We start from the raw sequence: 15,821 nt of genomic DNA, 5'->3' as shown, positions 1-15,821 counted from the left end.
ACTGAAACAAAATAAGTAATAGCAGGAACTTTCTCATTTAACTTCTAATAGGTTTGATTTGAATCATCTAACACAGAACATGGGATGGGGGTGCCCCTGTTTGTGGTTTTAACAATCAATAACACACTTTGGTGGATGAAGACAAACGATGACGGCCTTAACGACCGAACCATTTAATTAATAGCCCTTAATCCCTAACAGCCAACCAAATACAGCATGGAAATAGGCCATAACCATAGCGAAAGTGTATGTTGTTTGAATTATCTGTAACACTTTAGATTTCATGGTTCTCAATCATATACTGACGTTGAGGACTTATTCAGTAAATACGACTGATATGATTAGATAATACACTAAAAATTGATAAAAAAAAAAAAAGTCATAAAGACGCCCAAACGATATTTCAACAACAGATTTGGATTTAGCAAGAACCATAATCCTTATGATGAGGTTTTCAAGGAAATCTATTTTTCTGAGAAAAATGCCAAAAATGACATCAGTAATTGAAGGGCCAAAAGACCAGGTAACCACCCAATCAAAGGATAGCAAGGCCCATGTGATCCTAACAGGATGTTCGAGGTATTTCGGATATAATGAAAGTTATCTGAGACCTCAACCTTTGAGACAATATCAGCGGTATTTCTATAGAAAAAAGAAATGTGCTCGGTTCCTGTTCAGTCTTGGGAGAGGAAGTAAGCTTTCCCCGGAAATGAACTTTGAGGTCTGACGCTCTTAAAGAACCAAAGACCCTTACTAGTCTTTGAAAAAAAAAAAAGTTTTCCTGCATTCTTGAATGAAATAACCACTAATTTCTGATACCCCAGACTCCAATGTAAATACAGTAAATACCATGAAGGTCAATGAAACGTCAGAAAACTGGCCGGGGTAAATAAATACATAAATAAAAATTTAGCGAGTAGTTCACAGAAATTCCGCTAGGGTTCACTTTCCTGTGACAGTTGGTTTACCTTAAGCCATAATAACCCCTACACACATAACCTAAATAAGGTCAAAACGTCAATATGCTTCTCAGGTTTGGTCACCGCACCCAAAGAAGTACATAAATCTCATAGTGAGGGTACAGAGGAAGGCAAAGGAAGTCAGGACTAGAAATACGAGAGCTAAATTATAGGAAAAGGCTTAAATGCTTTTTTAGAGTTGCCCACTTTGGAAGAGAGAGGAACGAGGAGTGACCTGATCATGACCTTTAAGTTTTAAAAACAGATCGATGTCGTGAACAGAGAACAGTTCTTAAGAAAGATGTACAGATGGAGCAACCAGAGGACACAACGCGAAATTGAGAAACTTAAAAAAACATAAAAAAAAGTTTTTATGATAAAAGAGTGATAGATGAATGGAACAGAATGATCAAGGACATTGTTAATGCAGATAGCATCCAAAAATTTAAGAATGCTCAAGAGTGGGGGGCCTTAAGAGTGTAAAAGTCCCTCCCTGTCCCGTACAAATAGGTGAATGCAAAGCAGTAAAGATGGGTTACAGTTGCAATAAGACTTCAGTACGAATATCACCAGGTGGGAAGTAAGTTGCAGGAATCTCTGGGTAAGAGGGACTAGCGAGTTGACATTGGACCAACATGTAAATCCTATAACAAAAGGACATACATCAAACTGTCTGCTGGGTGATGTCAGAATAAAAAGATGTTTACATCTTACATTAGGCCAACCTAGAATAAGTTTCTCATGTTCGGTCTCCGCTCCTGCAGAACAAAGAACAAGTGGAGGAGGTCTAGAGGAGACTAAAAAAGATGGTACTCGAATGAAGAGAGCCGGGTTTATAGGGGAAAGCTATACGCCTTCAATCTACGTGTGCCCACCAAGGAAGAGAAAAGAGTATAGGGTGACCTGTTCGCAACCATTTAAGTTTTTCATTCAACGTCAGGATGTGTACATAAAGAAAAATTCCTCGAGAGATGTAGGGACAAAGCAACCCGAGGACATGACATAAAATTAAGCATAAAACTTGAGACAAAAGAGGTAAAGAAATACTTTTACAAGTGTGATGGATTTCCTTGGATTTCAGAGGTTTTACGATAAGAACGTGTTGAAGAGGTGTAAAACTCCTTCCTCAACCCCGTACATTACAAATAGACTTACAGGTAGGTCGTCTTCTATCAGCTCTCGCTAATTAAGGTCTAAGCAGTTGTGCACTTGCCAGTCAGAGTCATGGTATCAAAGTGACCGTAGCGGAAGAATTGGACTTTTTTTTTTTTAGAACACATCGTCTTACTTCAAATGACTGTATGGACTTTGCCGAAACTAGGAAGGATTGCAAACCGCTCAATATTTCCGTAATGTATGGTGTATCTAACACTCTTGAGTATTAGGACAGGCAGGATACAGAAACACGAATAAGAAAGCAAACTGATAAGGATAAAGAAACAGAGCCAAACAATGATACTACATCAACATATAGAGAGGGAAGGGCAGCTCCAGGGCTGCTACATTTGAAATGAGTCGTTACCTTGTCTCGTGGTGCTACTGCAGGAAGGAGGAGGCGTTGTTGAGGTTCCAAGGTGGTGTTGCAGGAGGGATGAGGCGTTCTTAAGGTCATCTGCTTGTACTGCAGAAGGAAGGAAGCATTGCTCACTTCCTTTGATACTACAGCAGGAGGATGGTGCTGCTTGTTACAGCAATCCTCCTACCGTCCCTCAAGAAGTGGTCACTAAACGAGGGTGAAGTCGATGGCTCATCTCGCTGGACTGCTGTTGGTGGGAAGGGGACGGGGGATGTTGGCTTGCCAGGTCAGGATTATCCACTTGCGTGGTGCCTGTTAAACCAGGGTGGTGCTTTTTTAAACCGGGGTTATGCCTTTTGAACCAGGGTGGTGCATGAGGCCCCAGTGAGACCACACAACTTAAAGACGTTGACAGACGGAGGTTGTGAACATTGGTGTTCATAACCAATCGCCTAACTGTCATTGCAGCATAAGGTCTGCAGAGCACTGCACATGGAACATTCACGCCATGATATGAATTATGACTTCAGTGAAGAAAGGAATGGGAAGCATTTGCAACGTCTATCCCCTAGTGACAGAGTCTACTCCCACACCTCTTTCGTAACCTGACCTCCCTGCCTATATGCCCATTTATCACAAAAGGACTGCACTCAAGTACCTGGACTTTTAGATATGTGATATCAGACTCAAGGAGCTCTTACCTCCGTCAGTAGATGTCCACTACGTGACTCCTAAAATTCATCTTGGCTAGGTTTCCTTGTAGTACCACATCTCAGACGTCGACCTTCCGCAGGACTCAAGGGGGAACATCGCCACCGCCCGTCATAAGAAGCAGCTGCAAGTAACAACAGGCACTCCTGAATCATTGGTGTAAAGGGCAGCCACCGTCCCTCACTCTAGGAACCGCGGCTGAGCCACATTACCCCTCCAGCAGGAGCTCTACGTACATCATGTGCTCTTACTTCACCAGAACCGCGGGACTCTTGCCAAGGCATGATCCTACATCGTCCTATACATCACTCGAGCCCACCTTTTCCTACCACAGAGGGAACCTGGCTCTCGTGGGGGTTAGGTGGGATAACAATCCCATCCCCTTAGACCCAGTGCTTTACTCCCTCGCCACCGGCGGGTTGCCCTAGGGCACAGAGCCCGCACCTCCCGAGTTGTAGGGAGGTTTAATCTGAAACAATAACAAATTCCTACCACATTTCTAAGCCTGTGATACTAGTTCCAATACCTACCTCGCCTCCCGTGCCTTACACAATTAAACACTGCTGTGTTTGTGAACCATTTTTTCCGTGTCACTTTATTAGTTTCATAATTAAACACAAATTAGAAGTAACTTCTACCATAAGAGCAACGCTAAAAATACAGTAATCACATTGAAGGTCAAACCTTAAACACTAATATCCGGTATAAACACTGCTCTGTTATATATCTTCCATTGAACTATCAATGAGACACTTATTGCCAATATATTTACACAAATAAGCTTAGCAAATGAAAAAAAAAGATTGAAACTAATCTGTAATTACAACCGGGGCTCGCATCATGCCAAAATGTTTAACCTAATCAAGCTCGCGATATGTGTATTTAAAAATTCTCGGAAGTATATATATATATATATATATATATATATATATATATATATATATACACTCGTCGCCTCAGCAAAGTGATGATGACCCACAGCATTTTCTGGCCCATAACCGAGGTAAACACACATGTCAGCCAACGTAAACACACCAGTCCGGTCAGCTGTTTAGGCTGTATTCAAGGACAATACAAGCCACAGGTCTTAACAAATTGTTATATGAAGTACACTAGCCAATTAAATGGGTATGGAGGCCTGATAATCTGAACTGATCAAACTTTAAAGGGAAAAACCTCACGGGAGAAGTTTCAGATTCCCACCTCGCAGACCACGAAAGAGACATTTGAATTTCTCACACCCAAGATTATATTTGAACCATGTGTGCCCAAAAGTTCTCCCTCTCATTTTCCAAGACTATAGAGAAGAAATCCCTGCAGCCGTCAGTTATTCGGAATGACGCACCAGCCGAAGTGAAGGAAAAAACTGAAGTTATTGAATCCATTGAGGAAAATGTTCTGAAAACGTATGTACCTGATTAGTGTGCTTTAAGTGTCTACTATTTTTCTAGGTTAATAAATGGTTTAAGTGCATGTTCTTGTTGTAACTACCTATTTTTTGGGCGCACCTGTGTTCATTACACTGACAGACGACAAAAGTAGCTAAGTGGCCAATGGTTAAGAAAAAACCTCTAAAACTAAATGATTTGTGAAAATTTAAGGCTAAATGGTGATTTTGATTTCAGAAAACCACAGGGTTAACTTATGTATTTGGGAGAAACTGTACCAGAGGACTCCTTTGCACTGAGAAGAGAATTATATTAGGATACCATTTTTTTACAGTGGCAATAAATGTTGGTTGGGGGGGGGGTGAACGTAGGGTAAATATGGGGTTAATTGGCATATAAGAAGATGAAACAAACTCACATAAATCAAAGAACTAACGGAAATCAATCCAACTCTCCTTCTCCAACAAATTTCATTAATTTTCGGGATTTAGATAATGTACCTTGCCAACTGGCAGAAATTGTAGATGACCGCATTACACATTTTAGTTGGGCAAGTGAGTCTTTCAGAGGTTTGGGATTAGTACCATAAGAAAATTGAAAATCTATAAAAAAGTTTGAGATGGAGCGTAGTTTTGAATAACAAGTATAGGTTAGTCCCACAAAGGTGGACAGCATTTGCTGTGCTATTTTTCTACAAAATCGGGCCGAACTGGTGTTTGTACCTTCCTTATACTTATTAGAAGTGATTTTGATGTGCTATATGATAGTGGCATTTTATTTTTGTATTCTAAAGTAATGGGTGTGTGAATGGGAGGACTAAGATTTGGGAAAATGTGAGGTTGATTAGTGTAAAAGGAGATGAAACATATGTAGAAATCAAGAGAATCGACAAAAACCTAACTTCAAGTAACCAAGCTTTAATTTTCTGTGTTATTGTCTGACTATACCAGACATCCATGATTGAGTATTATGCCTTGGCAGAAAATGTGAACATACATGGTGTATGGATATTGGCTGCTGTGGGAAGTTGGGTGTAGTTTTCATAAGTTATGTGGATTTCCCAGTTTTCATGTTCAGTAAACCCAAGTTTTTCCCTGATCTTCATACCCTAAAACAGTATCACTTTGTCATTCTATAATTAAAACTGTGAATCATTCAATACCTTTCAGTTTCACTTCTATGAGCATTAGGAATGTATTAATATCGGTTTCATCTGGTTCCATAAAGGTATAGAGTGGCAGGGTTGCAATGATTATTTACCTTTGTATTACAAGGAGCATGAGTGACTGCATAATATTCTTGCACCACCTTATTAACAGCTATTTTATGAAGTAACATCAGAGGACAGTTGAGTTGATACTAGAAATGAGAACTGTGTGAGGGAAGAATGATTTGGATAATTCAATCTGTAATAATAGTCATGTTGATAGTGGTAAGGTCCATAAAAATCAGGAAATGTAGTTAAGAGAACAGTGTCGTGAAGCACTTTTAGAAATTAAAGGAACCTTTGAAAGTCTTACCTTATGTTACTAGTGGACCACGATTTACTGTATTTTCAAACTTTCTGTTGAATTATACTGGTACTCTTGGTTGCTGCATTCTGCTGCTTGGTGAAATATGTACACTGGAGTTTGTTTGTGTGCTCGAACACATTTGTGAGCTTGATCACTTAAAGATACACATGGGCACCAGGCAACTGGATATAGCATGAGACCAGAAATAATATATTTTCAAGTAACATAATAAAGGAGGTAAATATTACTATGAGAGGAAATTTTGTCCTGGGTTTTTTCCACTAATGTAGAGCCTTCTGTTTAGGTCTTTTTAGTATGACTGAAAGGGTGAAATGCAAATGAGAAATCTCCATAAAAAGTCAGCTTTGAGCTTGTGAAAAGCTGTGTTTGAGATAATTTTCTCATGGTCTTCATCTTCAGTGCACCCAGCCCACCTTGTCTCACTTCATGATGTTTTTTGTGGGCTCTAAACTGGTTGTGTAGTTGGGTAGGGTGGGGGAACATGACAGCATGCCATCATGGACAGGGCTTTGGAATGGAGCTTTAGTAGGTGGTTACAGCAGTGTTTTCGAGTAGTCTTGTCGCTCGACCATTGAAGACCAAGTATTCTTATGTTCTGACTTCCATTAAGCATGATTACCATTTTTTTATGTTTTTGCTTGTCACCATTATCAGCCATGTGGCTTCATTAAGTATATTGCAGAACTACTTACACAAAAGGTAAGTGAGGATTCTAGCTTAAAAAGTTTTTTCAAGGCTCTGAGCTGACTCTTTTCTAATTGAGTATTGTCCTCTTTGTCATAATATTTGATAGGAGACCCTTTTTATGAAAATGTTCATCTGTGTAATTTACCTTTTACATGTATGTATTCCCAATTTGAGCCATACTTGCCAATCTATTGTGCATGTTATTGCTAAGGTGACAATATTAGCACTAGATGGTGGGTAATTGATGAGTTTGAAATCTAATTTAGGTTTTAAGTGAAAATTGTAATGTGTTACAGGAGCCTCATTGAGGAATAATGTGGAGGGAGAGGATCCCTAGGAAAGAGATTAATTTTGAAAATTGTTTGTGAAGTGCTTAATCATAGAAAGAAAACTTTCTCACCATGTGAATTATTTCAAACACACTGCTTTTAGATTTTTAGTGTACTACAAGAACCAAGAAAATATTGATGGTTATTTTTTAGGGATGGCCAAACAGAGGAGACAGAATTGGTTATCCCAATGGTGCAAATAGACCGTGCAGCTGTCTTCCGAAAGTTGGCTGAGAAACGTGAAGAATCTAAGGAAAAAGATGAGGTCATTGAAGACACAAGTAGCAGAGAAGCAGAGGATAGCATTCAAGATTACAAGCCCCTAACTTTAGATGAGCAAGCTGAAGCTGCTATACTGGAAGGTTAGTTCTATGAGGTAGCTGAAGCTGGAAGGTAAGCTGGAGTTCTGGTATTAGTAGATTTGTATTTGTGGAAGTTCAAGCTGTAATAATTGCAGGCATGTGATATAGTAACAGCTAACTGAAGTTATGGTGTTTGAACATTAGTTATATGGCTAAGTGAAACTATATTGTTTAAAGTTGAGTATCAGAAGCAAGCTGAGGCTGTGACTGCAGTTGTTAGTAATATGAAGAAGCCGAACTGCAAATTAGGCAGATTATTGATAAAAGCAGACTGTCAGAAGGTTATCAGTGTTAGAAAGCTGAAACTGCAACATTGGATGGTTTGTAAAATGAAGAGGTTGAAGCTTAGAAGTTGAAAGTTTGGTGTAAAGAGCAAGTTGAATGATTGGTATTAGGTTAGTATCAATTCTAGCTCAGTATGTCAGAATGCTTGTTATTGGTGCAACATTACAACTTGAGTTTTGTATGAGTTAATGTTTGATAAGTTACAGGATTTGTTAATATCAGAGATAGGTATGGGTATGTTTGAAGGAATAGTGGTTCCAACAATGTTGTATGGTTGCGAGGCGTGGGCTATGGATAGAGTTGTGCGCAGGAGGATGGATGTGCTGGAAATGAGATGTTTGAGGACAGTGTGTGGTGTGAGGTGGTTTGATCGAGTAAGTAACGTAAGGGTAAGGGAGATGTGTGGAAATAAAAAGAGCGTGGTTGAGAGAGCAGAGGAGGGTGTTTTGAAATGGTTTGGGCACATGGAGAGAATGAGTGAGGAAAGATTGACCAAGAGGATATATGTGTCGGAGGTGGAGGGAACGAGGAGAAGAGGGAGACCAAATTGGAGGTGGAAAGATGGAGTGAAAAAGATTTTGTGTGATCGGGGCCTGAACATGCAGGAGGGTGAAAGGAGGGCAAGGAATAGAGTGAATTGGATCGATGTGGTATACCGGGGTTGACGTGCTGTCAGTGGATTGAATCAGGGCATGTGGGGCGTCTGGGGTAAACCATGGAAAGCTGTGTAGGTATGTATATTTGTGTGTGTTGACGTATGTATATACATGTGTATGGGGGTGGGTTGGGCCATTTCTTTCGTCTGTTTCCTTGCGCTACCTCGCAAATGCGGGAGACAGCGAAAAAAAAAAAAGATAAATAGCAACTGCATTTCAATGTTTCAGTCTGAAAAGGAATGATTAAGGTTGTCAAAACTACAATATCGGTATTTTTTCATACTTGCTCACCGTTTCCTGCATTAACAAGATAGCACCAGGAACAAAGAATTGACCTCATTGCTGGCCAGCAAGAAAGTTAAGCAGTCTTTGGAAGCCTTGAAACTTGGGGCACTTTTATCATTGATAAAAATGTCATTCTTTTTTATGGTATATGTTTCCAATAAAGTCCTGTCTCATCTACATCAGTGACTTGTTGAGGTTTGTATCCTCCTTTCACAATTATCTCCCTCATATTCTCTTGGAAAACTTTAGCTCCCTCTGTATCTGAACTCACAGTTTAACTTTGAATATGTATATTCTTGAAACCATGGTGTGACTGGAGTTGATGAAACCAGCTATAGATGGCATGATGAAGTGGTATGAAATTTATGCTAAAATAAGTGACAGACAGTTCTGAAGGAGCCACCATGAGTTGTTTGATTTTCCTGTAATATTTTTAAGGGAGATTTAAAATTCTGTATGTTTCGACTTTCCATAATGAATGGGTTATGTAATTTATTGTTTACATTAAAGGATATTTCCAAATAATGAATTTCTCTGTAGTGGGGATGAATGTGCTCTTGAAAATCAACATTATATTCTCTTAATTGTGTAATTTGACCAGAAGGGTTTATTATTACTGATGTTGGTGCTGCAAAGGGATGTTAAAATCACTGGTAGTCCTGGTGAAGCATGGTGTTTATGTATGTGTTTGGGACTGAGATATCTGAAAATCCAGCACTTTAATTGGTCCTCCCATCCTTGGCTGCCTTACTTTTAATGTCCCTGAAAGTATTTTTGAAATCAGCTGAAAAGTTGGTGGTACTGTTGTTGGAATTACAATACAGGTTATACCTCTCTAATCCAGGGCTCTGTGGTCCAGCAGCTCCCATGGTCTGGCATGTTTTGAAACTGCTGCCATTAGTTATTAGTTTGTGAATCTACCAACATGGCAGCACTGTTAGCAGAGCTAAGGCTTCAAAATCTGTTTACACTACAGCCAAGCTAATTAACAGTCTTGTTAATTTCTTATATTCAGGTGTATTCAGGATGTCATCCAAGAGACTAAGAGGTGCAGACGATGGTGTTAGTGATAATAAGCATAAACATAAATCAGTATCTATACCTGAAAAGGTGGAGTTACTGAAAAAATTAGATAAAGGAACTTTTCTAAAGACTTTGCTTGATTACTATGAGATCAAATCCTCAACTGTGTATGAATTAGGGGTCAATTTCTGTTTTCCGGCATTTTCTGTGGTATGGCAATGACCAGGTCCCAATGTTGCTAGATTAATGAGGTACAACCTGTAACTTTGTTGTCTCTTTTGTGATATGGATATTGCTACAATATCTTGTCAGACATATGGCCAGCAGAGTTGGGTCACATGGCTTGCATTGTATTAAGATGTTTTCCTTTGTGATACATCATTACTTGGAAAGAAAACATCAGCTGACTACAGAAATAGGGTTGTGCATTTAAATTTCGAGTAGTACCTCCACTCAACATTTACTGAGAATGAGCATCCTTTAAGAAGGCATCTGATAGATTCGTCTCCTGGTTCTGTATTTAATTAGGCAGGGAATGGCTGTTACCATGTTTTCCAGTCTGAATTCACTTGTGCATTTGACTTATTGATTTAGTTTTCCAGATACCTCACTTAATGTCCTGGAAGGAAGTCTTGTTTGTTAGCTCATATTAGATGTGAAGTGTATATATTTACACAATTTTCTGTTTGATACGATTTAATATTTTCAGATAGCAAAAGGTTGCTGGAGAGTTGGGACGTGCGAGGGAAAAAGGATGATATTACTATCTCCCTTGCTTCAGAGGAAAAGTCTCCAGATACTGCAGTAGTTGATGGTAAAGAATCCTCCCTTGATGATTATAATGAGGTAGGTTATGCATTATATTTTCAATAAGTTTTTGTTGCTTATTGAGAAACTTCTTTTAAAAGACTGTTACATTTCACAAAGAACTTTGCTGTCTATAATTTTTTGTCTGAAATGCTTATCAATTACTCTTATTTTATTGATGACATATATATGATGCATAGGCTTAAACATATCAGCCACTTCCAAAAAGCTGGTAAAGAAACTGCCAAATAGTGTCAGGATGACTGGTTAGAGTTCAAACAATCATCAACAAGGATCTGTTTTCTTGCTGAGAAGGTGGTGTTGTACCTTTAGCTTGGCTGTAACCACATTGGTCTTACAGAGCTACAAATAATTAATTTGTTTTTATTATACTTTATGTACATATACATACCTATACATTTCAATGTATATGTGCTGTGTGTGGATGTGTATGTATATACATGTGTATGTGGGTGGGTTGGGCCATTCTTTCGTCTGTTTCCTTGCAATACCTCACTAACACTGGAAACAGCGACAAAGTATTTATTTATTTATTTTGCAAACGCGGGAGACAGCGACAAAGTATAATTTAAAAATATATATAAATAATTTTGCTTTGTCACTGTCTCCCACGTTAGCGAGGTAGCGCAAGGAAACAGACGAAAGAATGGCCCAACCCACCCACATACACATGTATATACATACACGTCCACACACGCAAATATACATACCTATACATCTCAATGTATACATATATATTCACACTCAGACATATACATATATACACATGTACATAATCCATACTGTCTGCCTTTATTCATTCCCATCGCCACCTCGCCACACATGAACTAACAACCCCCTCCCCCCTCATGTGTGCGAGGTAGCGCTAGGAAGACAACAAAGGCCCCATTCGTTCACACTCAGTCTCTAGCTGTCATGTAATAATGCACCGAAACCACAGCTCCCTTTCCACATCCAGGCCCCAGAGAACTTTCCATGGTTTACCCCAGACGCTTCACATGCCCTGGTTCAATCCATTGACAACACGTCGACCCCAGTATACCACATTTTCCAATTCACTCTATTCCTTGCACGCCTTTCACTTTCCTGCATGTTCAGGCAACTATCACAAAGTATAATAAATATAAATAAATAACATTTCAATGTATACATACATATACATACACAGACATAAACATATATACACGTACATATTCATACCTGCTGCTTTCATCCATTCCTGCCACCACCCCACTACACATGAAATGGCACCAGAGCTACATATCCATCAAAAAACTTCCATAAGCAAACTTTGGTCACAGCATTCTTCCAAAGCTCTAATAATTCACTAGAAATCCAGTTGTGGGTGTATAGATGTGGATTTAGTCCACTTTTTGTTATACTATGAGTGAAAGGTCACTGTATCATCATCATTTGATAATAGGGGAGTACAGGTATGTCAAAGAACTTTTCACTCCAAAGGAGTCCTTCATTTCTCTACATCTGCTTGTAGTGTAGTTTTGAAGCTGCAGGAGCCACATGAAAAGAGTCTTGATGTTATGTATAATAAAAAATGATTATAGTAATGGTGATAATAGTGGTAATCATAATAATACATAAATGCATACCAACCTTTCCTGAACACTATCTGGTTGTACCATGTGTCATGACTTCCATGGGCTCCCTCTCCAGGCTGACTAGTTTCCATCTTGCTTTCACAGGCTGTAAAGTGCATCTTTTTTTTGTATATATTAAATAATAAAGCAATCACTCATAAATAAATTCATGTAAAAAAGTACCACCATAAAGAGCACTACTAATCCATTATGATATTAAACATTTATCCTCAAGTGATGTTTCTTAAAAAACTCACTGTTATGATGATACTGTATTGGTTTAAGATTTATTATATAGTGTATATAATATTAAATCATTTACCAATAAACTCCTTTAAAAAAGAGGAATGCAAGATTAAAAATAGTGTCACAAATTGATAAATATGGTAAATATGTACACATAGCTGGCTGTATGTACTTCATTCACCTCAGGGGTGCTTTTGGGGTTCATCCCCATGTATATGAAGCTATTAATACAGGCAACACCTGTGATGTTTCACAATAGTGACATCTGAGAATTAGGGTAGAAATATTTAGAATGACACTTAAGTTTTCACACCAAATAAAGATTTGAAGAAAATTCGTAATTTTTCAAATATTCTTGTTGACTAATAATGAAATAATTATATTGTTAAGAGAGGAGGTGGTGAAAGCCTTGGGGGAAGATGAAATCTGGCAGTGCAGTGGTGTTGGATGGTACTGTAGTTGAAATTATTAAGAAAGGGGTGACTGTGTTGTTGATTGGTTGGTAAGGATATTCAGTGTATGTATGGAACATGGTGAAGTGCCTGAGGATTGGTACAATGCATGCATAGTGTTGTTGTACAAAGGCAAAGGGGATAAAGGCGAGTGTTCAAACTACTTAGGCATGAATTTGTTGAATATACCTGGAAAATTGTATGGGAGGGTATTGATTGAGAAGGTGAAGACATGTACAGAGCATCAGATTGGGGAGGAGCAGTGTGGTTTTAGAAGTGGTAGAGGATGTGTGGACCAGGTGTTTGCTTTGAAGACTGTATGTGAGAAATATTTAGAAAAACAGATAGATTTTTATGTGACATTTATGTATCTGGAGAAGGCATATGATAGGGATGATAGAGATGCTTTGTGGAAAGTCTTATGAATATATGGTGTGGGAGGTAAGCTGCTAGGAGCAGAGAAGTTTTTACCAAGAGTGTAAGGCATGTGGACAAGTAGGAAGAGAGGAGAATGATTGGTTCTCAGTGAAGGTTAGTCTGCAGCAGGAGTTTGTGATGTCACCATGATTTTTGATTTGTTTGTGGATAGGGTGGCTAGGGAGGTGAGTGCAAGAGTTTGGGAGGGAGGGGTGAGTATGCTGTTGGGGATGATAGGGCTTGGGAAGAGAGTAAATTGTTGTTTGCTGATGATACAGCACTGGTGGCTGATTCAAGTGAGACTCTGCAGAAGTTGGTGACTGAGTTTGGAAAAGTGTGTGAAAAGAGAGAGTTGAGAGTAAATGTAAATAAGAGCAAGGTTATTCGGATCAGTAGGGTTGAGGGACAAATTAGTTGGGATGTAAGTTTGAATGGAGAAAAATTGGAAGAGAAGTGTTATAGATATCTGGGAGTGGATTTGGCAGCAATTGAAACCATGGAAGCTGAAGCAAGTCATAGGATGGGGGAAGGGTGGAAGGTTCTGGGTGCAATAAATAATGTGTGGAAAGAGAGAATATTATCTTGGAGAGCAAAGATGGCTGTATTCGAAGGAATAGTAGTTCCAACAATATTACATGGTCACGAGGCATGGGCTATGGATAGGGTTGCACACAGAAGGGTGGTTGTGTTGTAAATGAATTGTTTGAGGACATTATGTGGTGTGAGGTGGTTTAATTGAGTGAGTAATGAAAGGGTAAGAGAAATGTGTGGTGATAAAAAAAGTGTGGTTGAGAGAGCAGAAGAGGGTGTATTGAAATGGTTTGGACATTGGAGAGAATGAGTAAGGAAAGGTTGGCAAAGAAGATATATGTCAGAGATGGAGGGAACAAGAAGCAGGAGCCCAAATGGAGGTGGAAGGATGTAGTGTAAAAGATTTTGAGTGATCAGGACCTAAACATGCAGGAAGGTGAAAGGTGTGCAAGGAATAGAGTGAATTGGAATGATGTGGTATACTGGGGTCAACGTGCTGTCAGTGGACTGAACCAGGGTATGTGAAACACTGGGGTGAACCATGGAAAGGTCTGTTGGGCCTATGGTTTCGGTACATTACACATGACAGCTTGAGACTTGAGTGTTAGCAGTTGTGGCCTTTTTTTGTTTTTCTTGGTGCTACCTTCCTGATGCAGGGGGTGGCAATGCTGTTTCCTGTGGGGCGGGTTGGTGCTGGAAATGGATGAAGGTGAGTAAGTATGAATATGTACATGTGTGTATATGTATGTATGTGTATGTATATATGTATATATTATGTATATGTATGTGTATGTGCATGTATGTATGTGAGTGGATGGGTCTTTCTTCATCTGTTTTCTGGCGCTACATGGCTGATGCGTGAAATGTGGTCAAGTATAATAATAAAAATAGCATATGATATTGTAAGGTTTTCAGTAATAAAGCCTGCCGCTATTGGTTACCTTTATGTGGAACCACAAGATTTTATATTTTTAATATGTCATAAAATTGAGACCTACTTAACTTGAAATCATCAAATAGGTAATACAATGGCCAAATACATGTTATTTTACTTTCTCGCTGTCTCCCACGTTAGCGAGGTAGTGCAAGGAAACAGACGAAAGAATGGCCCAACCCACCCACATACACATGTATGTACATACACGTCCACACACACAAATATACATACCTATACATCTCAACGTATACATATATATACTCACAATGACATATACATATATACACGTGTACATAATTCACACTGTCTGCCTTTATTCATTCCCATCGCCACCCCGCCACACATGAAATAACAACCCCCTCCCCCGCATGTGCGCGAGGTAGCGTTAGGAAAAGACAACAAAGGCCACATTCGTTCATACTCAGTCTCTAGCTGTCATGTATAATGCACCGAAACCACAACTTCCTTTCCACATCCAGGCCTTACAGAACTTTCCATAGTTTACCCCAGACGCTTCACATGCCCTGGTTCAATCCATTGACAGCACGTCGACCCTGGTATACCACATCGTTCCAATTCACTCTATTCCTTGCATGCCTTTCACCCTTCTGCATGTTCAGGCCCTGATCACTCAAAATCTTTTTCACTCCATCTTTCCACCTCCAATTTGGTCTTCCACTTCTTCCCGTTCCCTCCATCTCTGACACATATATCCTTTTGGTCAATCTTTCCTCACTCATTCTCTCCATGTGCCCAAACCATTTCAAAACATCCTCTTCTGCTGACTCAACCACACTCTTTATTACCACACATCTCTCTTACCCTATTATTACTTACTCGATCAAACCACCTCACACTACATATTGTCTTCAAATATCTCATTTCCAGCACATCCACCCTCCGCACAACTCTATCTATAGCCCATGCTTCGCAACCATATAACATTTTTGGAACCACCATTCCTTCAAACATACCCATTTTTGCTTTCTGAGATAATTTTCTCAACTTCCACACATTCCTCAATGCTTCCAGAACTTTCGCCCCCCTCCCCCACCCTATGATTCACTTCCGCTTCCATG

General features: G+C 39.3%; 1 protein-coding gene across 1 annotated transcript in view; it reads left to right on the top strand.

The window, feature by feature from the left end:
* The first annotated feature begins 4,169 nt into the window (after nt 1–4,169).
* LOC139762677 (G-patch domain and KOW motifs-containing protein-like) overlaps nt 4,170–15,821 on the top strand; it is a 63,638-nt gene continuing 51,986 nt past the window's right edge. Inside the window, exons 1-3 of the mRNA XM_071687632.1 lie at nt 4,170–4,592; nt 7,279–7,487; nt 10,446–10,582. Coding sequence (XP_071543733.1) covers nt 4,447–4,592; nt 7,279–7,487; nt 10,446–10,582 — 492 coding nt within the window. The 5' untranslated portion in view covers nt 4,170–4,446. The remainder of the gene's footprint in view (nt 4,593–7,278; nt 7,488–10,445; nt 10,583–15,821) is intronic.

The sequence above is a fragment of the Panulirus ornatus genome, chromosome 44 (genome assembly GCF_036320965.1).
Source record: "Panulirus ornatus isolate Po-2019 chromosome 44, ASM3632096v1, whole genome shotgun sequence".
Taxonomy (NCBI): domain Eukaryota; kingdom Metazoa; phylum Arthropoda; class Malacostraca; order Decapoda; family Palinuridae; genus Panulirus; species Panulirus ornatus.
The sequence above is the reverse complement of the archived record's forward strand: the minus strand, read 5'-3'. Positions and strand labels throughout refer to the sequence as shown.